Genomic DNA, 24,205 nt, shown 5'->3' with positions numbered 1-24,205 from the left:
TGCCACTAGCCAGCAGAGCTGCCAGGCACGAGTGGTCAGGGCGGAGGCGGTTTCCATGGCCCATGACTGACCATGAGACTCTTCAGTGACTTTGCTATGGGGCAGACCTGAGGTTCCCAAGCCCCCAGTGGGCCTGGGAGCCCAGGGATGCATCAGACTGTGGCTGCACCTGATGACAGAGCATGGGCCAAGGGGCTCCGTGAGCAGGCTGCGGGGCAGGTCTCCCCTAAGACCTGCATGATGGTTCCCATGTGGGTGAATCAGTTCTGGGTGAGGTCAGATCCAGCCCCTTCTACCTCTCATGCCAGTGTGTGCAGGTGACAGCAGGCCCCTCCTCACCCTGGTTGGTGGGAGCATGCAGCCAGCCTGTGCCAGCAGAGTGTAGCTGTCACTTCGGAAGTGAATGGCACTGGTAAACCTGGAGAAGCTGGGATGAGGGCTGGCAGCAGCTGGCTTCCCAGGCTGCCTGTCGACAGAACTGGGATAGACGAGTAAGGGTCTACCTATTGCAGGGTGCCTCCACTCGAGAGGAAATACATTTATAAGCCAGCGATTCTTCACTTTAGAGAGAGCTGCCTGGCTACTCAAAAGAGCTTCATCCTCAAGATTTCTTCAGATTGGATGTTCCTGGGGTTTCATTAAAAATATAATCACACTCCTATATAATGAGTGTATATGCCATATGTAACACACATATATGAGATATACATATATTTAATGGGTGGGTGCACACATGTGTCCCACAGACTCCACGCCCCAGACCAGGCCTTGCTGCTGTCATTATGGGTCATTCTGTCAGGTCCTCTGTTCCTTTCAGACCAAATTGGGTTTGCAGAGTCTTAATTATGTCGGTCATCCACATGGACTGGTAAGTGATTCATTGTTGCATGGGTTCTGGCTGTGGTTGGGTACAACGTGGACCCAGAAGGCAGACACCTAGGGCCCTTTCTCCCCCCAAGGCCAACCTCATGGTCTCCTGCCAGCCGCTATCCTGGATGTCTCACTGTGGGACTCCTGGACAGGCCATGGCCTCCCAGGGACCGGGAGGTCACCACAGTCAGCACTTGGACCCAACACAGGAGGCAGGAGGCCAGCATTCCTGTGCCAGCTCCACTGCCGATGCTGTGTGGCCCCAGGCAAGTCTCTGAAGGTCTCTAAGCCTCAGGAACATCATGGAAAATGGAGAGTTTAATATAAAACATCTTTAAAGGCTCTTTCAAGTTTCAATATTCTATTACTCACTGAAACTAAAACTACCACACCCATAAAGAGAGAGTTAACTTTTTTTTTTCTGGCCCATAAAGAATTTCCCATAAGTCGTGAGAGTGAAAACTTACTGGCAGCAGTTTTTCCAATTCTCTTTAGTCTACAGTCATCACCAGGTGCCTTCTATGGGCTGGGGTTGTCGACCTAAGGCTTCGAGATGTTTTTGAATTAAGTTTTATGTCAGGACTCGCACACAGCAACACAGAAGCTCCCCAGTGTACCGTCCCTACTGTATGCTCACCATGAAGATCTATCCTACCCTGTTTCATTCTGTTTATCCCATCCAATCTAAATAAAAATGTGGGTCCCAATCCACTGGATTGATCATTTGAAGAATGCTGCTGTGGAACTCATGGCCAGGCCAGAGCCTTGGGGAACCTCAGCACCAAGGAGAGGGCTCCACAGAAGTCAGGCAGCCGGCGGGAGCGCTCTCACCGTGTGGACTTGGTCAACTGCACAGGGACAGCAAGAGGCTCAGAATCCCGAGGAAGCAAGGAGCACCACTCATGCCCTATGCTCAAGCCTTCCTGAGGTCAATGGAAAACTATAACCACCCAATCCAGACAGGACTAAAAACGGCCCAGACCCTTCAGGAGTGAAGGTTTGGGTCACCCCACCAGGTAAGGGTCCATGCCCAGCTGAGGCGCTTTCTGAAGGGAAGGGGAATACAGATTAGATAGTAGACAAAGTAATTATAAATACCAGCCACGACCATGTGAACAGCTACAGAAATGAGGATTGTAATTGTTGTATTTCCTCCTATTTTATTATGAATATGTCTGTGTGAATGTGTATATTAAGCAGTACCTTTGTTTTCTTCTCTCTCTTATCTCACCATGTAATGTAAGTTGCACTGACTTTTATATGATATGATTATTATACGATAGTATTTAAGTTACAGGATATTTAAGTAGTTAAGTTACAGGATGGCACCCTCCTGCCCAGCATCTGCAGATTTTGCAGTGCTGAGCGGTTGGCAACGAGGCCCTCCCAGGGCTGCCTGCTACGTCTCCCGTCCCTGGCCCTCACCTTCGGGCCATGTCCCCTGGCCTCTGCTCAGGCTGACCCTCAGCCAAGGATCCTCCCACCTGTGCCCCGGGAAGTCTCCCTTGACCTGAGCTGACCAGGCGCCTTTGTCGGTGACCCTCTGTTCCCACACGCAGGTCTATCACCCACCCTCTCCTGCAATCAATCGCCTGTTTACCTATACAGTGACCTGTACTATACTCTGGCTCCTCCAGGCCAGGGTTGACCTTTCCATCATTAGGAACCGTGTGCCTTCGCTCTGCCAGGTACGTCCTCATGCTCTTTGCAATACACAGATGAGTCAGGGATTGGGGCATGAGTAAGAGACTGAGTGATGGCCGGTCGGGTGGTTAGGGATGCCAACTGCATGCAGCCCACTGCACCCTTCTCTTCTGGGTGACTCTCCCCTGGACTTAGGTACCCTGAGGGTTCGTATCACCTGGTGCTGATGTGCTCACACAGTTTCAAAACCAGAAAACTGTCACGGATGGACACAATAGGCAGTGTTCCATGGTTGTTTCAAGCACAAAATTCATTTTTAAGTGCAAAAGGATAACTTAAATCCTGAAGACCACCTTTTAAAACCAGATTTGAGTTCTACTGTGTAACTTGTGGGTGTTGGGGGCCTGGCAACAGGGCAGCCCCTGCAGGGAGCAATATGATCAGGCAGGTGGGCAGGAAGAGACCTGGGAGAGTAGGCTGGAGAGGTTCCTGCATAGGCTGGCAGATGCCTGGGCCCAGAGAGGAGCTCTGGTTCAGGAATGGGTCTGGAGAAAGAACTGCCACTCTGTCTGCACTTGTATTATCTCCAGAGGACTGCACACCACATCGGGCCACGCAGGGAACAGAGCTCAAAGGCCCAATCCCCCTGGATATAGCAGCAGAGCACCAGCCTCCCGGGGACCACTTTCCTGGGGACCAGCCTCCCGGGAATAGCCTCCCAGGGACCAGCCTCCCAAGGACCAGCCTCCCGGGACCAGCCTCCCGGCACCAGCCTCCTGGGACCAGCCTCCTGGCACCAGCCTCCTGGGACCAGCCTCCTGGCACCAGCTTCCCAGAACCAGCCTCCCAGCACCAGCCTCCCAGGGACCAGCCTCCTGGGACCAGCCTGCCAGCACCAGCCTCCTGGGACCAGCCTCCTGGCACCAGCCTCCCAGGGACCAGCCTCCTGGGACCAGCCTGCCAGCACCAGCCTCCTGGGGACAAGCCTCCTGGGACCTTGACCATAGCCACTGACACCATACAACACAGAGCTGGTTTTGGGGCTTCTTCCTTCTCCACACACAGGGATATGGCGCGTAAATCTCCCACGCTCCTACGAGAAAATTACTCCCTACTCTACGGTGCCCAGGAGCTGTATCAACCCTGACTTCTCTCTGGTATATGCATGGAAGGGCCTGGGTGGAATTTAGCTGCACTGGCGCTAGGAAACTGCGCTGCACTGAGGTATATGTATCAGGGGATGTGGGAGTGAGGAGCTCACTGTCTTTTCCCAAAGAAAATTTAACAGAAACAGACTGGAGAATACTGCCAAATGCTTTAAAAAACCTTTGCCATAATTAGACAAGTGTACATCTATGATCAAGTTGCCCAAAGTTAGGAAGCCTGTTTAGTGTAGTCATGGCGGGGTGGGGCTCAGAAAGCAGCCTGCAGGGAGTGTGCTGGCTCCAGCCCCCTAGCCCAGCAGAGTCTGCTGGTGCAGGTCACACTGGCTCACTTGCTTCTGAGCAGTGGACTAAAATGACCATCATCTCTGCTCTTCTGCTGCAAATGGCAGCTGTAAATGCCTTGGGCCCTGCTGCAAATTAGGAGAAATTCAAGTGGGAACACAGATGGGAAAAATGTTCACGGTGGTTTTGTAGACCAGTGCTTGTCTTTGTTGGTTATGAGAGGTGGGAATGAAAAGCACACACAATGTGTGGGAGGGCAATGTGCTTCTCTGCTGGGGTTTGCTGAACCTCTGGACATAAGCTCACAGGGCCTCACAAAAACCACTTCCCCTCCTGCCTGGAGTGCAGCATGGACTGCTCCCACAGCATGTGTCCAGCCCCAAGCGTGGCCTACGCACTTCTGCTTGCCCATGGAGGCTCGGGAGCTATCAGGGGAGGAGGAGGCTGAGCCACTGTATGTGCAGCTTTCCCTGCATGGCAGGGCGTCCCTGCATGTTGCCTTTCATCAAGAGGGATGTTGGGGTGTCTTCTGGACTCAACTGTTCTTTGCTGATATAGCACAACTGTTAGAGGGCATAAACCTTAAGTGAAAGCGAAATATTTACAAAGTGTCTAACAGGCAGGCTAGGAACAGACCCAGCTGGTGTTCATTAGCTTCACACTTAGGTGGGTGACGGGGAACAGCATCGTCCTCCATGTAGATTCGTACAGGACGTAATGTCATAGAAACCCACTCAGCAATGGTCTTATTGAAGCCAGTCCCATTTGCTTCACAAACTAGAGAGAGGGAATTCTTGGGCAAGGAACTAGAAATGCTTAAGGAACTATTACGGCCCCCACTTTCCAAGTCTGCCCCTGGTTGTTCCCGAGCAGCTCGGAAGAAGGAAGAATGTTTAAGTGAGAGGGTAGGACTGTGAATCCCACCTCTCCCTCCTGATGAGACCCAGCCACATCTCATAACAAGGGCTGCAGGGTAGAAGGGAACAGATTCAAGACTGAACTGATCTTCAAACAGACACACAAAACACAGAGCAGCTGTTGCCCTTCATGCCAGGTGCCCTGTTAGGCTGGAGCAGACCTGAGCTTTGCTAGCTGCATGGCTCTGCCACACCAGTCAGCACGGGAACAACCACTGCTCTGGACTGAACAACACAGGAGGTGCTGAGGCCCTGCGGAACCTGGTGCGGCCCATGTCTGCAGCGTTCCCGGCTCATGTTGAGGACAGGGGAGCAGGGCCTGCCTCCAGGGTGATGGGCAGAGAGCCCGCCGAGTCAGCGCTGGGTTTGGCAATGTCCTCGAGAAAGAGAGAGAGGCTGTCCCTGCCTGGAACACACCATCTAGTGTCCAGGGTGATCCAAAGACTAATTTTATATGGAAAGATGTCAAAAGATCCGCAGAATCAGTCATGCCAAGAGAGAACAATCCCTAAACCGTTCAGGCAGCAAGGCCAATACACAGAGTGGCTCCTTGCCCAGCACCCAGCCCAACGCCCTAGGGATACAGCCTCAGGCAGTGCGTGGGCCCTGAGCCCTGGAGAATTGCTTATTGGATTTCACATGGGCTTCCAAAAACTTCATGTAAAAAAAAAAATACTAAAATATCTCATCAACAATTTTAAAACATAGGTTACATGTTGAAACAATAATATTCTGGATATTAGGTTTAATGGAATAAGCTATTAAAATGAATTTCACCTTTTAAATTTATTTTAAAATTAATTTTACTTTTTAAAAATGTGGCTACTAGAAAATTTAAAATTAGATTTGAGGTTTGCATTATGTTTCTGCTGGACAGCACTGATTTAGAAGTCTGGATTCTCATCCTGGTTAATCTAACGTCTAGCAGGGTGGCAACTGGAACAAGTTTCTTGGACTCAGATTTTCTTTCTTTTTCTTTTTTTTTTTTTGAGATGCAGTCTTGCTCTGTTGCCCAGGCTGGAGTGCAGTGGCACAATCTTGGCTCACTGCAGGCTCTGCCCCCCGGTTTCCAGTGATTCTCCTGCCTCAGCCTCCTAGGTAGCTGGGATTACAGGCGCACGCCACCATGCCTGGCTAATTTTTGTATTTTTAGTAGAGATGGGGTTTTGCCATGTTGGCCAGGCTGGTTTCAAACTCCTGACCTCAGGTGATCCACCCGCCTCAGCCTCCCAAAGTGCTGAGATTACAGGCTTGAGCCACCATGCCTGGCCCAGATTTTCTTTTATGAAATCAGCACTTCATGGCTAAAAGAGTAGCTAAAAAACACACCAGCCATCAGGTCAGCATTCTCCTGTTCCTTCTCATTGCTCCTCAGGAAACAGGCCTGTCCCATATGGTGGAACAGGTTGTGGACTGCACAAGGATGACATATTGAAGGGAGTGGGTGCTGTTCACACTGCACACGTAGATTTGTATATTTATTATTACAATATCCCAGCACATGGCAATAAATATCCTGTTCTAACAAAATGAGTATATTACAATGATTTTACAACAGATGGAACTAAGGCATTTTCAAGAGGGGACACCTTTTTCTGATTTGCATGAGAAATGTAGCTGGACTTGCATGGCCCTGCCAGCACCCAAGGCCTGCCTGATTCCTCTCCAACCAGCTGCTCTGGTGGTTTGGCTCCCTCTCTGTCACACGCCTGGTTCATCTAGGGGCAGGCACTTGGAGCCCACATTCTAGCTTCAATTGCACAAATGCCACTGCCATCTAGTGCCAAAAAGTTACAGTAAGCAGCTGGCCTCGAGCCCAGGGCTCGTCCAGGATGGGCCTCTTACCTTTTCACTTTTCTTCTCGTCTAGTTTGCAGCCCGTGTTGGTGGGGCTGGATGTGGACAGAACACCGATGGGCCCCCCTCCAGCCTCCCCGTTGAGGTTTGCGGCACTGACGTTGGGAGGTGTGATGGCCGATGCTGCTGATGTGAGGGGGATGGCCGGCCGTGGGCACATCTGCACCGGGGGCTGGTGGCTGTGCTGCGGGGACACCACCGAGTGGGGCCTGAGGCTGGTGGCAGGCAGGCGGGATGGAGAGTTCTGAGTGCGCAGGGGTGACACGGTGGCAGTTGGCCGGTCCTGAGCCTGGGCTGCAGAGTGGGCAGCTGGAGACGGGGTTGGAGAGACAGCAGGTTGAAAGGTTAGTTTGCAACTTGCCATGCCTGCCAGGCAGCTGCAATGCACACTCAGGCTCCCTCCTCGAGCACTCACAGCCTCTCTCTGAAGTTTCTCCAGACAGACCTGGCCTCTTCACAGATGGAGAAACAGGCCAAGAAACCCTGAAAATGCATTCCTATCTTCCAAAGCCCAAGGGATCAGGGGGCCCTGCCATGGCTCAAAACACCCCTTTCCTCAGGTGGAGCTAAAACAGCTTTGCCAAGGTTGCCATGAACATGGGCACATTCCCAGTTCTATGAAGTCCTTTAACTCAGCGGTCCCCAACCATTTTGGCACCAAGGACCTGTTTCTTGGAAGACAATTTTTCCACAGACTGAGGCAGGGGATGGTTTCGGGATGATTCAAGTGCATTACATTTGTTATGTACTTTATTTCTATTATTACTACATTGTAATATATAGTGAAATAATTATACAACTCACCATAACATAGAATCAGTAGGACCCCTGAGCTTATTTTCCTGCAACTAGACAGTCCCAACTAGAGGTGATGGGAGACAGTGACAGATCATCAGCCATTAGATTCTCATAAGGAGCGTGCAACCTAGATCCCAAGTATGTGGAGTAAGGTTTGCGCTCCTATGAGAACCTAATGCCGCTGCTAATGTGATGGGTGGTGGAGCTCAGGTGGTAATGCAAGGGTTGAGGAGGGGCTGTAAATACAGATGAAGTTTTCCTTGCTCACCCACCACTCACAACCTGCTGTGCAGCCCAGTTCCTAACAGACCATGGACCGGAATTGGTCTGTGGCTTGGAGGCCGGGGACTCCTGCTCTAAATAATTTTCTCCGCTGTGATGAGCTGAAGCACTCAGAAAAATTTTGAAAATATGGTTTTGAAATATGGTTGTAAAATGCTCATAAACATAAAGCCTGTGAAAGCATCTCAGTGAAGCCTCAAGATGTCCTCTGAATTATTAAGCACCAATGCACGCAAGCCGATCAAGCTTGACTCTAGTTACTCTTGATCCCGAACTGGCCTGGCTGGTCCTTGGTTTCCACACTGGGTATGTCACTCAGCAAGAGTGAGGGCTAAGCATGTGAGAGCTGCCTTGGCTGGGGACAACTGCAGGAAGGAAGCAGCAGACGTTTCTCCCAGCAGCAGCCTGGAGGAGAAGCCGCCCACCACCCTGCTGCCATCCGCCTGCATTTGCTGCTGTGCCTGCATGTCGAAGCACCGGGCTTCCAGGTTTACAAAACTGGAACCTTACAACTGTGGATCCACCACCTTGCTGCCAGCAAAAACAATTCTTAAAGATGTTAGGGATTGAAAGTTGTAACATTTGCAAAAATCTCCCATATGAAAAGATACAGCTCCCTTTAAACACAGCACCACATTAATAGCAATCCTGCTACTATGTGTGTTAGTAATTTCAGGGAATTATCTCCTTAATAAATATGGATGAAACAAATGCTGGGAGAGAATGAACGTCCCCAGGGGAGTGGTGACTTGTGTCCTGGGTTGTTCTGGCCCAAGTGGAGACCTGGGCTGAGCATCAGACACTGCTTTATACCAAGTGGCCCAGGCAGCACCACGCAGCTCACATCCAGCTGCTGTGCATTCTTAAGGCAGAGAAAAATTATGTCATACTGTAATCATTTTCTACCAGCAGACTTTGTGGCATTCATGGCTTCAGAGCATGAAAGAAAATACATGCAATAAAAACAATCTTCTCAGCCCCCAACTATGCACTCGTTAATCCTAACAGCGTTTGGAGGCCACGGGAAGTAGCACCGTGAGACATACAAAGCTCTCCATCTGGGAGTCGGGCCTTCTTCTGACACAGCCGTGTGTGAAGCGCTGGTGAGATCTAATTATGTGATCCTGGATTCTCCGGGACTTAGGCAGCCTGCTGTTTCTACGCGGTGAAATACAGAAAGGCTGATTTATGTGGGGGTTTTTTTTTTCTGTTTTCTTTTTCTTTTTTCTTTCTTTCTTTTTTTTTTTTTTTTTAATATTCAGGGCTTCAGCTGGGTTGGAAACTTGAAACATTTGATCCTAACCCAACACAGCTCCACATTTACAAGGAGAGCAGGTCAGGCAATCACGCAGATCCAGGGGCCTCGGGTCATTTAATCACCCTGGAAACCCTGACTCGGAGGCTGCTCCTCGAGATTTATTCATCTCTCCGCTCAGCTGTCTGACTCCCCTTCGCTCGGTCCAGGGTCCCTGGAAGGGGGTGACAGCCTGCCAGGGAAGCGCTGTGGCCCTCGGCGTTGGGACTACACCAGGGTCTGTGCCCCTGGGCTGTGCATGGCTGGCCTCTACCTCCTGGCCGGCTTCCCCTTGCCTGCCGCACTACTTTGCTCATCCCAGGCACCAAAGAAGAGAGGGAGTGTGTTCCAGCAAGCTCCAACCTCACCTCCTAATACTCTCCCCTCAGCCACACTGGCCTCCTGGCCACTCTGCCAATAGGATTGGCTCCTGGTCACCTCAGAGGCACAGTGCCAGCACCCCTGCCCATAGACCTCACCTCCCTCATAGCTGCAAGGTGGGACCCTCAGGTGCCTGGAAGGCTCAGATACCACCTTCTGGAGACCTGCCTACCACCTTCACGGTGCTGCCTGACCCTGCAGCCTCAGCCTCCCCTGCTCCTGCTCTAGCTCCAGCTTTCCTTTGCTCCCAAGGCTCTTAGCTCCTCACAGTTGTGTAATTTACATGTTCGCTGGAGGCTGATTATTCATTGCCTGTCCCCACTGTGCAACGGAGCTCCATGAGGTGGGGACATGGCTGCTTAATTCACGATAACACCCGCAATGGTGCCTGGCATGTAGAAGGTGCTTTGTACATTTTTTGAATAAAAGAGTGAGTCTCTGAGGAAAAAAGAGCCCCAGCCATGTCACTTCCGATTTCACAGAATGGAACCACTGGAGAAGAAAAACTGTAGCGTGAGAAAGCAAGGCACAGCTCAGGTCATGACACTGGCTGGTGAAGAGTGTGCTCATCTCTGGTAGGATTTACCCTTATTTTCACCCACCCCGGGTGCCCCAACCCCGAGCTGGCTGGGACTACTCATTAGTGATGCCAAAGTAGCCCACACCTTCTTTGAAGTCAAGCTGACAGATGAAGGCTGCTTAGGAAAGCACCACCCATGGTCCCTGCTTTTCCCTTTCCTCTCTTCTTTAAACTTTTGGTGTGTTTCAGTCCCGCTGCAGCTTCCAAGTACTGTGAACCCTCACTCAGTTCATTCTATGTCCCTAGTATCTGTAGGTGCTTTATAAATGATAGGAGAATGAATAAATGACCTACTGCATCACCAGCTTTGTCCTTTCCTTATTTTCAGGGGTATCGCTTCCCACTTCAGGGATGAAATGGAACTCCCACAACTCCAAGCCAACCCCCTCTCTACTTCCCCACACCCCTCCCTTCCAGTCACAAGGACTCTGGGTCCCACCAGGTCAACGCCTTCACCCACATCCTTGATACCTTCTCTGGCTCATCCCTTCTCTCATATATTTAGCCTCTTTATTAGCTTTCTCCCATAATTTATTAACCAGTTGTCCCTCCCATTTAATAAATAATCTTCCTTCTATACCTTGTCCTCTTTTAGCTAGTACCTCCTTTTCCCATTTTTCTTTACACTTAATATTTTTGAAATAGTGTGTACATTGGCTCTTTCTTATATTTTTATTCATTTCTATGTAAGTAATCTGTATCTGCCCTCTGGCAGCTTTTGTAGTATTTTCCTTATCCTTTGATGCTTTAAGTTCAGCATGTTTAGGCTTGGATTTTTGGTTATTTTTCCTACTCAGCACTCTTTGTGCTTTCTGTGTGAGGACTTGAGCCCCTCTTCAATATTGGAGAATTCTCAGGGACTACTCCTTTGAATCTTCTCTCTGTCCCATCCCTTCTATTTTCTAGTTATGAAAATCCTGTTAGAAGTAGTTTGGAGCTCCTCAATCTATCCTCCATGTTTATACATCTCTTTCACATTTTTCATCTCTGCTCTGTATTCTGGATAAATTCCTTTGTATGGCTTTCCAATTTCACTAATTCCACTTTCAACTGTGTCTAGAGTTTATGCTACCTACAGAGGTTTTGTATTTAAATATATATTTTTCCTCTCCAAAATTTCAAATTGGTTCTTTTTCATATCCAGTTGTTTCTGATTCATAGCCATCCACCTATTTTTTCATAGCTTCCTATTTTTCTCTTTTGTGTGTGTATATGTTATTCCTTCTTTTCCTCTTAGATCTTAAACATACTGATTTCAAAGATGCTCTCAGATTTCTCCCTTATTTTCCTCCTATCTCTTGAGTTTATTGGCTAACTTATGTGTGAGTTTCCCTTTTGTGTTTTGAAATCTTAATGTGCCAGCTCACCCTGAGCTTGCGGCTCTTTGTCTACTTTTCTGGGTCTGGCAGTTCTGTTGTTAGTGCTGCTTGGCCTCTAGGACCCTCCCTTAGAACTAGGTTTAATGGGCTTCTTGGAGTTCTGGTCCTGCAGAGAGGGTGCTGAGCTAGTCCTAGTCCTCACGCCAGAGCCATCCTCAAACTCAGCACCATGACCAGGGTTGGGGCTCTTTCTTCTTTCTCTCACACCCCAGGTGGAGGCTTAGTATGGCCCATCGCCTGGAAAATGATGGAGTTTTTAGAACTGGCACACCTAGCTCTGGTCCCCTGATTCTCACAGGGGCTTCCTGTCCATATTCTCCTGCAGGAGTTGAAAGTCAGCCAACAAGGCCTGCTTTTTATCCTACAGCCAGTAGGCCAGTGCTTCAGCACTTGGCTATTGTGTGTTCCATTTTATATAGACCCATAGAGTTGACTTTTTAAATATTAAAAACAAACATCTTTACAACAATATCACATAAACTTAATTACTGTAGTTTTATAAGAAGTCTCTAAATCAGTGTTAGCTTCCCAAGTTCACTGTTCATTTTCATTTCATTCAGCTCAAAATGCTTTATAATATCCCTTTTGATTTGTTCTTTAATATATGGGTTATTTTGAAGTAAACTGTTTAGTTTTCAAGTATTTGATATACTCAATTATTTGTATTATTATTTGTATTAATGATTATTTGTATTAATGATTTCTAATTCAATGCCACTGTGGTCAGGGAATGTAGTTTCCATGACTTGAATCCCTTTAAATGTGCTGAAACTTAAAAATATTATGGCCCAGTATATAATCTATCTCAGTAAATGTTCTGTGTGCACTTGAAAAGAAGGTGCATTTTGCTGTTGTTGGGTAGAATGTTTCACAAACGTCAACTAAGTCAAGTTGATTATACTGTTGTTCTAATGTTTTAAATTTTTACCATTTTATATCTAACTGTTCTATCAATTATTGAGACATGAAAGTCTTTGACCATAATTGTAGATGTTTATTTCTCCTTGTACCTTTATCCATATTGCTTATGTATTTTGAAGTTCTGTTACTTGGTGTATAAATATTTAGAACTGTTATGTCCTCTTAATGAACTGACCCCTTTATTGTTATGAAATTGCCTTTTTATCTCTAATAATTTTTATAAATTCTGCTCTATCTGATTAAGATAACCACTCCAGCTTTCTTTTGATTAATATTAGCATCATATAATCTATTCTCATTATTGGCAGATTCTGTATTTGCAAATTCTTCTACTAGTGAAAAACGATTTGTAACCCTCAAGTCATTATCTGTGGTGCTTTCAGTTATTTTCAGACATTCATGGAATGGCAAAAATTTGAGTTGCCTGACACCCATATTCCCAGCTGAGGTTGAACAAGGCGATTTTTGTTTCAGCGTCACACAGAGATGACAGGAGGATAGAGCCGACAGGGGGCAACACAGTACAATGCAGAAAGTTTTGGCTCTGAGGCCACTTGGACAGTATTTGAATCCCAGCTCTGGCACCTGTTAATAGGGCAGCCTCAGGTCAGCCACTTAATCCTTCTGAACCTCATTTTCTCTTTTGTCAGATAAATAAAATAGAATCTACTAGAACAAGATGATAATTTATGTGAGATATGTGTACACACCCATGCACGCATGCCACACACAATTTCACCTAGAAGCAATAGTTCAGTATTCACAAATTCAGTGTTCATGATAACTTCATAGAATGTAACTACCATGAATAATGAGAATGTGTATAACTTGTTCCATCCCTTCACTTTTAGCTTATTTATGTGTTTAGACTTGAAGTATTAAAGTATGTTTCTTACTCACAGCATATCATTGGTTTTTTGTTTGTTTTTAGTAATATGTGACAATCTCTGAATTATATTTAGGGTTATTTAGACCATTTACATTTAGTGTGATTACTTACACGATTAGGTTTAAACCTACCATCCTACTATATGTTTTCTCTTTGACCCATGTATGGTTTCTTTTCCCTTCTGTTAATGCTTTCTTTTGGATGTTTTCATGATTCCTTTTTATTCCCTTTTAGCTTATTTGCTGTAACTTTTTGTTTCATATTTAGTGACTGCTTACATCTTTATTTTATTATAGTCATTTACAAATGATTTCATAATATAACGATTCATAGTATAAGAATGTTACAGTAGTATACCAAACTTCCACTTCTCCCTTCCCAAACTTTGTGTTTTTGTTTATTGTACATTTTGCTTTTGAGTTTTAAATCCCAAACTAGATTGCTTTCACTTTTGTTTAAACAGTCAATTATATTTTAAAGATATTCAAATAATAAGAAAACATCTTATGTATTTATCTATGTAGTTACCATTTCCAGTGCTTTTCATTCCTTTGTATAGATCTTCATTTTCATCTGGTATCATTTGCCTTCTTTCTAAATAATTTCATTTTTACCTTTCTAATAGTGTGGATTTTTTCTTTTTTTTTTTTTTTGAGGTGGAGTCTTGCTCTGTTGCCCAGGCTGGAGTGCAGTGGCACGATCTCGGCTCACTGTAAGCTCTGCCTCCCAGGTTCACGCCATTCACCTGCCTCAGCCTCCTGAGCAGCTGGGACTACAGGTGCCCGCCAACACGCCTGGCTAATTTTTTGTGTTTTTAGTAGAGACGGGGTTTCACTGTGTTAGCCAGGATGGTCTCAATCTCCTGACCTCGTGATCCACCCGTCTCAGCCTCCCAAAGTGCTGGGATTACAGGTGTGAGCCACTGTGCCTGGCCAATAGTGTGGATTTATTAGCGACAAAATCTTTCAGTTTTACTATTTCTGAATAATTCTTTATTTTGCTTTTTTTGAAAGATATTTTTGCTGGGAGTAGAGTACTAGATTGACAGCTATATTTCTTTCAGTATGTTTTTTGGTTATTCTGTCATCTCACTTGAACTGTTCTTGACATCATCCTTATCCTTATCTTTTTTTCTATTTCATGTAATGTATCTTTTTGTCCTCTGGCTGTTTTCAGTGTTTTCTTTATGAGAGATTTTGAACAGTTTGATTGTGATTTGCCTTGTTACAGTTTTCTTCATGTTTCTTGTACTTGGTGTTCACCAACTGTCTTTGAACTGTGTTTGTGGTTTTCATCAAATTTGGAACAATTTTGGTCATTATTTCTTCAAATCATTTTTCTGTCCTACCTCTCTCCTCTACATTGGAGACCTCCAATTACACATATATTAGGCCACTTAAAGTTGTCCCATTGCTCACGGATTCCGTTCATTTTTCAAAATTGTCTTTTATCTCTGTGTTCCACTTTCCACGGCTTCTATTACTATATCTTCAAGTTTACAAATATTTTTTATTCAGCAATGTTTAATCTGCCATTAATTCCATCTAGTATATTCTTGATCTCACACACTGTAGTTTTTATTTCTAGAAGTGTGATTTGGGTCTATTATGTCTCTACTTAACTTTCTGAGTATGTGAAAAGCAACTGTAATATCATTTTTAAATGTCTTTGCAACATCTATGTCAATTTGGGGTCAGTTTTGATTGATTGACTGATCCCTTCATTATAAGTCATATTTTCCTGTTCCTTTGCATGCCTCATAATTTTTTATTGGACATCAGACATTGTGATTTTTATGTTGTTGAGAGCTGGAATTTTTTTTTTTTGTATTCCTATAAATATTCTTAAGCTTTGTTCTGGGACAAAGATAAATTAATCAGAAATAGTTTGACTCTTGAGTGTTGTTTTTGAGCTCTGTTGGGTGAAATTGGAACAGTGCTCAGTCTGACCACTACAGAGGCAAGGTCCTGTGTAGATTACTCAATGCCTGGTGATTTCTGCAATTTTTCCGTCTGGCTGGTGGGAACAGGCACTATTTCCAGCTGGTGTGTATTCTGGGCACTGTTAGCACTAATCCTTTCTTTCTTTGATTCTTTTCCTGGCTTTGGGTACATTTCTCATGTTCATATGCAGATGAGTTGTCGGCTGAAGATCTCAGGGCGTGCTCTGCAGCCTCTCTGTGCTGCTCTCTCATCTCTGGTCACTGCCCTGGAAACTCAAGCCCTCTCTGTCACACAAACTCTGATCTCCACGTTCTCACTGCAGAGAGCCTGTGGGGCTCCTCCACCTGGTTACCTGCCTCCCTTTGCCACTGCTTGCAACTTCTCTCGTGAATCAGTCCTTGGTTGTCTGGTGTCTTGAAAACTGTTGTTTTATATACTTGGCTTTTTAAATTTGTTTCATGTGGGAGAGTAATTCCTGTCCTCATCACTTCAGATTGGCCATAAGCAGAAGTCTAGCTCAATCTTTTAAATACAAAAATATGACTATGTCTATTATTCAACACCCTTTAGTGTGCCCCATTGCCCTTAGGATAAACATCTAAATTCCTTACATGGTCTAGAAGAACCTCCATGCTCTGCTCTGCTTAGCTTTTCAGCTTCACTGCAGGTCTTTCTTTGCTCCCGCACCCTATCCGTATTCCAGCGTCCATGGGCCCCTGGCCCAAGAGCTCCCCATGCTTCCCCTTCCTGAGTGCTTCCCACACTCTCCTGCTGCTGCATGCTGAGCTCTACCCACCTTTCAGATTTAAAGGACAGTGTGCCTCTGCAGGGAACTGTCATCTACACACTGGACTTCTCCTTCTTCCATAGCTTTGCTTCAGTCATGTCACAACTAAATAAAGTTCCCCAAAACAAGAGTTATGCTATTCCTCATTGCTAGGCCATTGCTCATGCTGGTTCCTCTGCTCAGAACCTCCTTTCTGTTTTGTCTGCGCAGATACTTCCTATTTGTCCTTTAAGATTCAAGGCATTATCACCTCCTCTTGAAAACTTTCCATATGCCCTACTCCCAATCCCCCTCCTATTTTCCTCCCCAGTCGGAATGAATTCCCTCCTCCACACTCTCTTAATACCTAAGCAGGCCTCTTTTGCAGCCCTTTACCAAACCCACCACTGAACTTTGTTTTCTAGTCATTCTCTCTAACCGGGGTGGAAATGGGGCTTGTCTGGTTCTCCTCTGTTTCCAGACCCCTGCAGGGTGCCTTGCCTATATCTAGCTCCTTCTCGGTGATTTTTCGCTGATGAATTCATGGCTATGCTGGGCTCTTACTCCTGCTAAGCACAGACAGGAGTGTGCAAGGAACACTGGCACTTTACAGGGGGTGCTCCGCCCTTGGGAAAGGAGTTACATTAATCAAGTAGAACAAATCATATTGGATGCTATGGCCAATGCAATTAAGCCTTTGTCAAACTGCCTGACTTTGGCTCGAGATGAGAACATTGATGAAATGCCTCCCACCCACCGGGGTTGGGGTCTGCTGAAATGGGCAATTACTGCAGGGAACAATCCATTACTTGGACTGTCAACAGTGTTTTTTCTCTCTCTAAATGCAGAATGAAGTGGAAAATGCCACAGGAACTCAGTGGCATTTAATTTACTGATATGGCTCAGTAGGAGTCATTCTTTAACCTGGCTGTGACAGCAATAGCGTGAGGACAAGTGCTGGGCTGGGATGCACTGGGGAGCCGTTTAACCATCCCGTGCCTCACTCTCCCCGTGTGTAACATTAAACTGATGGAAGAGAATGCTCATGGCACCCTCGTGGTTACTATGGTGATGGAGGACTGAGACACAATGTTGCACTGCCCCACAGCCTTGCCAATTTCTTTTGATGCTGCTTATTATTCCACAGAGGGAGAAGTGACTGGCAGGGCTCCATTTCTTCTTTGAATTGGAAACGTTTCTAGCAAGGCTTGGTGTGGAAAGACCATTATACTGGCTATTCTGGGCAGACAACCCAGGGCCACTGCACTGGGATGCTGACTCACCGTGATGAGTGGGGCCACTCACCCTTTCTAGTGCTGGTGCATGTGGAAACATTTGTACAGAACGCCGGGCTGATTGGATGAGATGTTTATAACCAGAAGGGACCTGGCCTGGGACTTTTGCTCCCCTGGTCCTGCCTGGGTGCTCCAGTGGCCAAACAGATCAGCATATTGGCTGCCTCTGACCAGTCAGGGAGCACGACTTCAGATCACCAGATCACTTGCCAACTGCAATGACTGTATCCCCAGCTAGAGGCTACCAGAAAACACAGATCCACGTAAACCATGCTGAAGGACGGCTAATCAGAAGGTCATGGGTTGCAGGGTGGGCTTGGGCACCAGGTAATATTGCTGCAGATTCTTTCTCAGGGCCCTGGAGCCAGGGTTGTGAAAACCAAGAATCATTCTTAGCTAATTTAAGTAAAAAAGATACTAGTAGAGACTTACAGAATCTGAGATGGCAGAGTAGGTCTTGAAGGCTCTGACACCAGGGTAGTCCTCAGACCACCCATGAAGCTTTCCTAGTGCTAAATTACCCACAGCTTGACAGGTACACCACCAGCACAAGGCTGGACACTGGGCACCTGAAGTCCACCTGCACCCACTGATGGTGCCAGACATTGGGCACCCAAAGTTCACCCTACACCTGCTGATGGTGCCAGACACCAGGCACTCAAAGTCCACCTGCACCCAGTGACGATGCTGGGCACTGGATACCTGAAGTCTACCCTGCACCCACTTGGGTGGGCAAGTGGATGACAGACATTTACCTCCCACCCCTTGTCCCATCAGCTAAGATAAGGAAGGAAATATGGCCTCTGCTGACCTAAGTGTTGTCTCCTCTTTCCACACTTGAGAAGCTGCTTTCTGGACACTTCTAATGGGTCATAGTGTTCGTTGGTCTAAGAAACAGTATATTTTATTGCTTCCATGAATTTACATTATTTTTGCCCTTTAAGCCTCACTTTGAGAAAAACAGATGATTTCTGAGAGGACAGGGTTGGGGTGGGAAGAGAGATTCTGTGTTATCCCCTCTTGTCCTGGGGTACTTGGCATCATGTCAGTGTCACTGGCTCCACCGTGGTGGAAGACGCCGTGGCATGGGCTCCCAGATCATCCTGCAAATCCAGCATCAGCAGTTCTTACTAGCTCAACACTAAGCCACCAACCAAGATGTGCTTACCTTCTTTATGCCTTTAAGGCCCAACCCATAATTTCTTTTCATCTCACAACATCCTGGGGCCAAACCGGTTTTCCTTAAGTTTCTCCAGCTGCCATGAAGGCGAAGGATCAACAGCTGTCATTCCTCCTGCCTCAGAGCACTTCAGAAAGGGAAGAGTCTGGGCCCGAGTCTCACCCCAGCCCTGTCCTGTGAGATGCTGCCTAGCTGGGAAGCCCTGCAGGGCCCGGCAGATGGAAGACCCACGTGGCCGGCCCACAATCATTCATGGGGTAGGCATTTGAAAGTGCCGGTGTTAATCTTATTAGTCTATGAGGCCCTCTTGCCACAATGAAATGTGTAAATATTTGTTAATTTACTTCAGCTGCCAGGATGGGTAACATGATAAGGCAAGTGAACTTCCTGGAGATCAGACATTCACGAGCATGACAAGCACATGCACTGCTGGAGCCTTGGGCCAAGATGTGTCTCACAAGCATGTCCCAGGAAGCCCCCTTGTTGATGCCCTGCAGGGTGAGGCCCCTGTGAACGTACCTGTTGAAATGGTGCTCCGGGCTTGGCTGGCCGCTGGCTGGGCTGAGTGCCGTAGACAGCTGCCTGTTGGGGGCGAGGCTGTGGGGTGCTGGGCGTGGGCCTGGGGAGTGGTGATGGGCAGGGCGGGCCTGGTGGCAGTGGCCAGGCTGCTCAGACTCCCACTGCCTGGGTGCATGGTTGTGGTTATCCCTTTGGCCAGTGGAGACCCTCCGACTACATTATTCCGGGGCGGCCCTGCCCCTCCTGCAGGCACCCTGTGGAGAGAAAGCAGAAGGAATTCTGATGAGAGGCTCAGAGGCAATCGTGCCATGTGGGCCTCTGGCAGAGCCTCGCTCTGACCTGCTGGCTTTAAGAGATGAAGGCCAACTGATCTGGGGACGAAGTCCTAAAACAATGCCTGTCACTGGGCAGAAGGGCCCCATTTACAAAACCTTCATGGGGTGCAAACTGTCAGTGTGAAATATTTAAGAGATAGCAAAGCCGCCCTGAGAAACAGAGGAACGAGCCAAACGAAATCTTTTATACCACAGCTACTGCCTTAATTTGTTCTTACAAACAGCTGTGTGTCTCCAGATACATCCAGAAAGAACAGATGACTCAGTCATGTCCCACAAGGCCTTGACACATCCAGCACGTTGGGGAAAGGATGGCAAGGACGCGGGCCCCCTCTGGGCACGACTGCCACCTCGCACCTGCTGGCTGCTGGGAAAGGGCACACACAGCACGACGTCCTTCTGAGAATGTCTGGGAGCTTGCAGTTCCATACCAGAAATAGATGCCCTTTCACTCCGAAGTTTCCAGATGACATCAGCTCACACAAGAGGAACACTCTGGAAATGGGGCTTTTCACGCTTTCCCTCTGTGTATTTGCAATTAACCCATGTCCTGGAGGCAGCGATGTGAAATATGGCAGAGTTAGGGGTTTGGAAGCTTCTGTGGATTCAGTTTCAGGGGAATTAAATGTCTTCCATCTGTCCAAGAGCTGGGTAAATTCCTGTTTCTGTCCCTTCAGGATCTTATTTCAAGACACACCAAGAAGCCACAGGTGGGAGAATAGGCTGCCTGCCCTGTCTCCTGCGCCTGGTCCAGCCATCTCCCTGTGGCTGGTATCACTGGGCACGACCTCTAGCGGGGAAGCTCCTGGCAACACACAGTGAGGGTTTCTGCACAGCAGCTGAGAGGAGAGGGGCCTCTTGGAAAAGGACTCACCTGCTAGAGGACCCTGGGTGGTGTCCTCCTTCCCCAGCCCTCAGAGCTGTGCTGAACTTCACCCAGGAATCAAGCTTGTTAGCAGGTCCGCCAAAACCATGAATTTAAAAATCCCATTTTCTATCTGTTGAGCTCACTTTTCCCCGAGGAAATCATTTTTAAAAACTAAATAAAGTGGGCTCACAAATGATGAGTCACTAATTTGCAAGGTGATATTGACAAGTCTGAACACAACAGATACAGACACACATCTGCCTCTCATGACAGCAGAAAACCCTTTCCCTCTGCCCTCATGGCAGGATGGCAGAGATACCCTTGGCTAGTCCTACTTCCTTAGTGCGTGCCCTCACAGGAAGAGCCACATACCTGCTCCCACACCAGGTTTTTAAATGGACTCAGAATGCTCAGCTCTGAGCACTATACTCCCAGCCCCGAGAGCCCACCAGCACTTCAGGGCGTCCTAGCACGATGGGGGCAAACACAGCTGGTGGATCCAGGTCTATGTAGGAAGGAGTAGGCCTTCGCCCACCCTCCAGTCACTGCCAGATAAGCCTTCTGCTGTGTGGCTTTGGCAACTGTCCTGAACCCAGTAGGGATCAAGAAAGTGTAAGCCCTGGGGGCACAGCTTTGGAGGGGGACAGGTGTCTTCCACTTCTGGGGATAAAGACCGAGGCCAGATTTCCTGTTTTATGCTGAGCTATGGATTGGACTGAGGGACCCATGGCCTTCAACATACTGACCTGGGGGCAGCCGACCCAGGCGCAGCTCCTTCTCTAAGGAACCGGAGAGGACACTCAATGACCTCCTGACACTGCAGTTACCGGGGCTAGATTTGGAGTGGCTTTTCCTTAATGTTTATTCCTGGCTCTGCCATTCTTTGGAAAACACAGACCAAGAGGGCTTGAGGAGAGTGAGCAACCATGAGGTGCACAGCAGAGGTGGAGGGAGGGGACCGGGCCACCCTAAGTGCTCCAGTGTCAGGAGCTGGAGGATCTTCCCATAACAAACTCCCTGGCAGCAGGAGAAGACAGTTCTTGAGGAGACATTTTGATCAGAACAACTAGATTTCTTTTATTGATTCGATCTGCATTTATTGAGCACCTTGTATATGAACATGGTATGCAAGGAGCCAGGTAAACAAAGCTGGAGATGGCTATTATGGAGCAGGGACTGGCCTGTGAGGGGGGATCCTGAATGCCTGTAGAACTTGCCAGTGGGCTGCTTGGGATGACACCGTGGGCAGAGCTGTCCATCCCGACTACAGCACAGGCAAGGATGAGGGCCTCCAGGCAACGCTTCATATAGCAAGTGGACTTAGGACCCAGCTCTTGAAGGATATTCAGGGGTTTAATTCAGAAGCAGGAAGAGGGTGGAAGGCATTCCAGTACTGTGGGAGTGGGGGGCGCCTAAGAGAGCTCCCTGTGGTGACACTGACTGACACACGTCAGGAGTTGTCTGGCCAGGCGGTGTCCCAATGCTACACAAGGAAGCTGGATTTTAACCGCAGGCTTTACATCTCTGAAGGTCTGCGGAAGTTCTCAGATAAAGATAAAGGAAGAATCAGAGGAGAGAAACTGGAAACTGGGAAGCCGATGGCCTCCCTCAGAAGCTGCTGCTCTAACCTGCTGCGTGGAGGAAAAACCTGCCTCCTCATATAAGAGTAGGGCGTGTGACAGAGTGATGTCCCCCAGCAGGGCGGGCGAGCCCAGAGGTGTGGACACCCGCCATCTCAGGCTGCGCCTTCCTGGAGGGTGCCAGCTGGTCAGGGAGTCCCCTAACCTAGAGGGGTGACCTGTGCTTTCCTGGAAGAGCCATCTGATGACATGGCAGGTGAGCCCAACTCCAGGCCAGGGGCTTCAAGCACAGGCCGGTTGCAGGCTGAGAGAGCCAACCCGTTCCTACTGGCGTGGGAAATCCAGACCAGACCTTCTTCGAAGCTGCGCACGCTGGGCAAGTCACCCCACAGCACTGAAGAAGCCGCAGGAGGCCGTGGGCAGCTCACCCTCTAAGTAGCCACCCCTCTGACCAGGTGGCTGGGTTTGAGGGGGTGCATTTCCTGAAGCCCCTCTGCAGTTTGCTTCTCAAGCTTTTCCCTGCTGAGCATCACCTGAGCGAAGGATCTCTAACTGCCCCTTCAGCCTTGTGCCTGCAGACCTTTCAGGCTTTGGGCAACTCCATCATCCCTTAGCCCCCTTCTGGGCACCTCGAGGGAGGCCCTGGCTGAAGATCACCTTGCGAACTAGAGCTGCTCAAGTCAACACCGCATGTGTCCCGAGACCACTCTGCAAGTAGCAATCAGCCCAGCAATCAATGCAGGGTCTACGGGTTATTTGTTTCCACTGTAGCCTTGTTCCAAAGACAGGAGAAACCCAAGGCCACGTCTTTCGCTTCTGTGTGTGTGTCCTGCAGTGTCAACACAGGGCCGTGCCCACGAGGGGCTTCTGTGAGTGAGGCTGACTGATATCACCAAGCTGTGGATCCTCATCTCAGCGAAAAATTCCCAGACAACTCCCTTGTCTCTTCAGTGACTCTAAAATTACATATTCTATTTTATAAAAGTAGTAGAACTGAGAACTTATTAAACACTGGCAACACAAAGAAAAAAATATATTACCACAATGCGACCACTCAACAATCGTTGACCTTTGGGAAGATATCATTTTTCCTTTGCATATATGTATATAGTGTTTTACATATCACATGTCTATATATGATGACACACACTGCACACACATGCATACACACTGCATACACACATGCTGTACCTACATTATGCACACGCGCACACACCTTGTGCTTACAGTATGCATACGCACGTGCACAGGCACGCACACTGCACATACTCTGCCCACATGCACACAAGCACACAGAAGCGTGCACACACTGCACACGCATAGCATACACGCTGAACACACTGTATATATGTGCACACACTGTCCTCACACAAACACACATTCACACTTGAGACCTCATTCTGGTGACTTTCCTGTCCCTGCTCCTCCTGATCCCATTCTTCTCCCCTTGGTGGCCAATGTCTGCTGAGGACAGCCAAGGAGTTGAGTGCAAACCCAGCTCAGAAGGTGAAATGCGGGCCTGGGGACGCCAGTGGGGGCTGAACCCTGGGCACTGGTGGCCTTGCTGCCTTCTGGGCCCGGCTCACAGAGTAGCCTCCAGCAGTAACAACAGCGGTAGGGCGTGCAGACCCTTGCCCTCTCCTTGCCCAGGCTGCCACCACCATGCCCTCACCTGGAAACGGGTGTCACGTAGTTTCCGGGGAACACCCCAGAGACCCCGGTCCTCAGAGACGCCCCCTTGAACCAGCCATCCTGACACTTCTCGAGGACCCGGTACATCTCTCCCTTGTGCAGCTCCAGCTCGTCACTCTTCTGGGGCTTGTAGGCGTAGAGCGCCAGGTACCTGCGGGCAAAGCATGGGGCCAGTGTCAGTGTGAGCCCTCCTGGGGAACGGGACCGGCCGGCATTCCTGGGGGGAGGTTGTCTTTGGAGGAACCCAACCTAAAAAAACCCACTAGTGTCTATGGGGGCTCTGCAGTTTACAGAGGCCCCACACACCCTCCCCAGCTCACTCCTCATAACAAACCCACGAGGCAGGGGAGGGAGGGAGCCTGTGGGGAGCTGCCTGCAGGGGAGGGGTGTGCCTGTCACCCACAACCTTAGGAGGATTCCACCTGCCCATCTGACAGATGGGAAGGCAGCTCCGTGAAGCACAGTGACCCCAAAGCCCTCAAGGACTCTCTGAACTGCATCCCAGGGCCAGCTCTTTGGATTTCCAGTGTTTTCCTCTTCTAAAGTCTGATGCTCTGAGCAAGGGAAACCTTAGGGAAAACCTAGGGTGAGCTAAGCTATTCTTGGGCTGGGTTTTCCTCACTTAATATAACCTGGCCTGGTTTTCCTGCCTGGCTTATCCAATCAACAAGAGGTGGAAGAGACCTCAGAGGCACTTTTTAAGGGAAAGGTGGTTAAGTTAGAAAATTGTGGTTGCACACTTCCTTGCAGTAATTGTGCTATGGTTAA

General features: G+C 48.2%; 1 protein-coding gene across 1 annotated transcript in view; it reads right to left on the bottom strand.

Moving 5' to 3' along the window:
- Positions 1-24,205, bottom strand: part of SH3RF3 (SH3 domain containing ring finger 3) — a 372,286-nt gene that overhangs the window by 47,043 nt on the left and 301,038 nt on the right. The window contains exons 6-8 of the mRNA XM_031007935.3: positions 23,418-23,588; positions 18,963-19,216; positions 6,725-7,044 (exon numbers count right to left, since the gene is read on the bottom strand). Of these exons, the coding sequence (XP_030863795.2) occupies positions 6,725-7,044; positions 18,963-19,216; positions 23,418-23,588 (745 nt within the window). The remainder of the gene's footprint in view (positions 1-6,724; positions 7,045-18,962; positions 19,217-23,417; positions 23,589-24,205) is intronic.

Source organism: Gorilla gorilla, chromosome 12, assembly GCF_029281585.2.
Source record: "Gorilla gorilla gorilla isolate KB3781 chromosome 12, NHGRI_mGorGor1-v2.1_pri, whole genome shotgun sequence".
Lineage (NCBI taxonomy): Eukaryota > Metazoa > Chordata > Mammalia > Primates > Hominidae > Gorilla > Gorilla gorilla.
The sequence above is the reverse complement of the archived record's forward strand: the minus strand, read 5'-3'. Positions and strand labels throughout refer to the sequence as shown.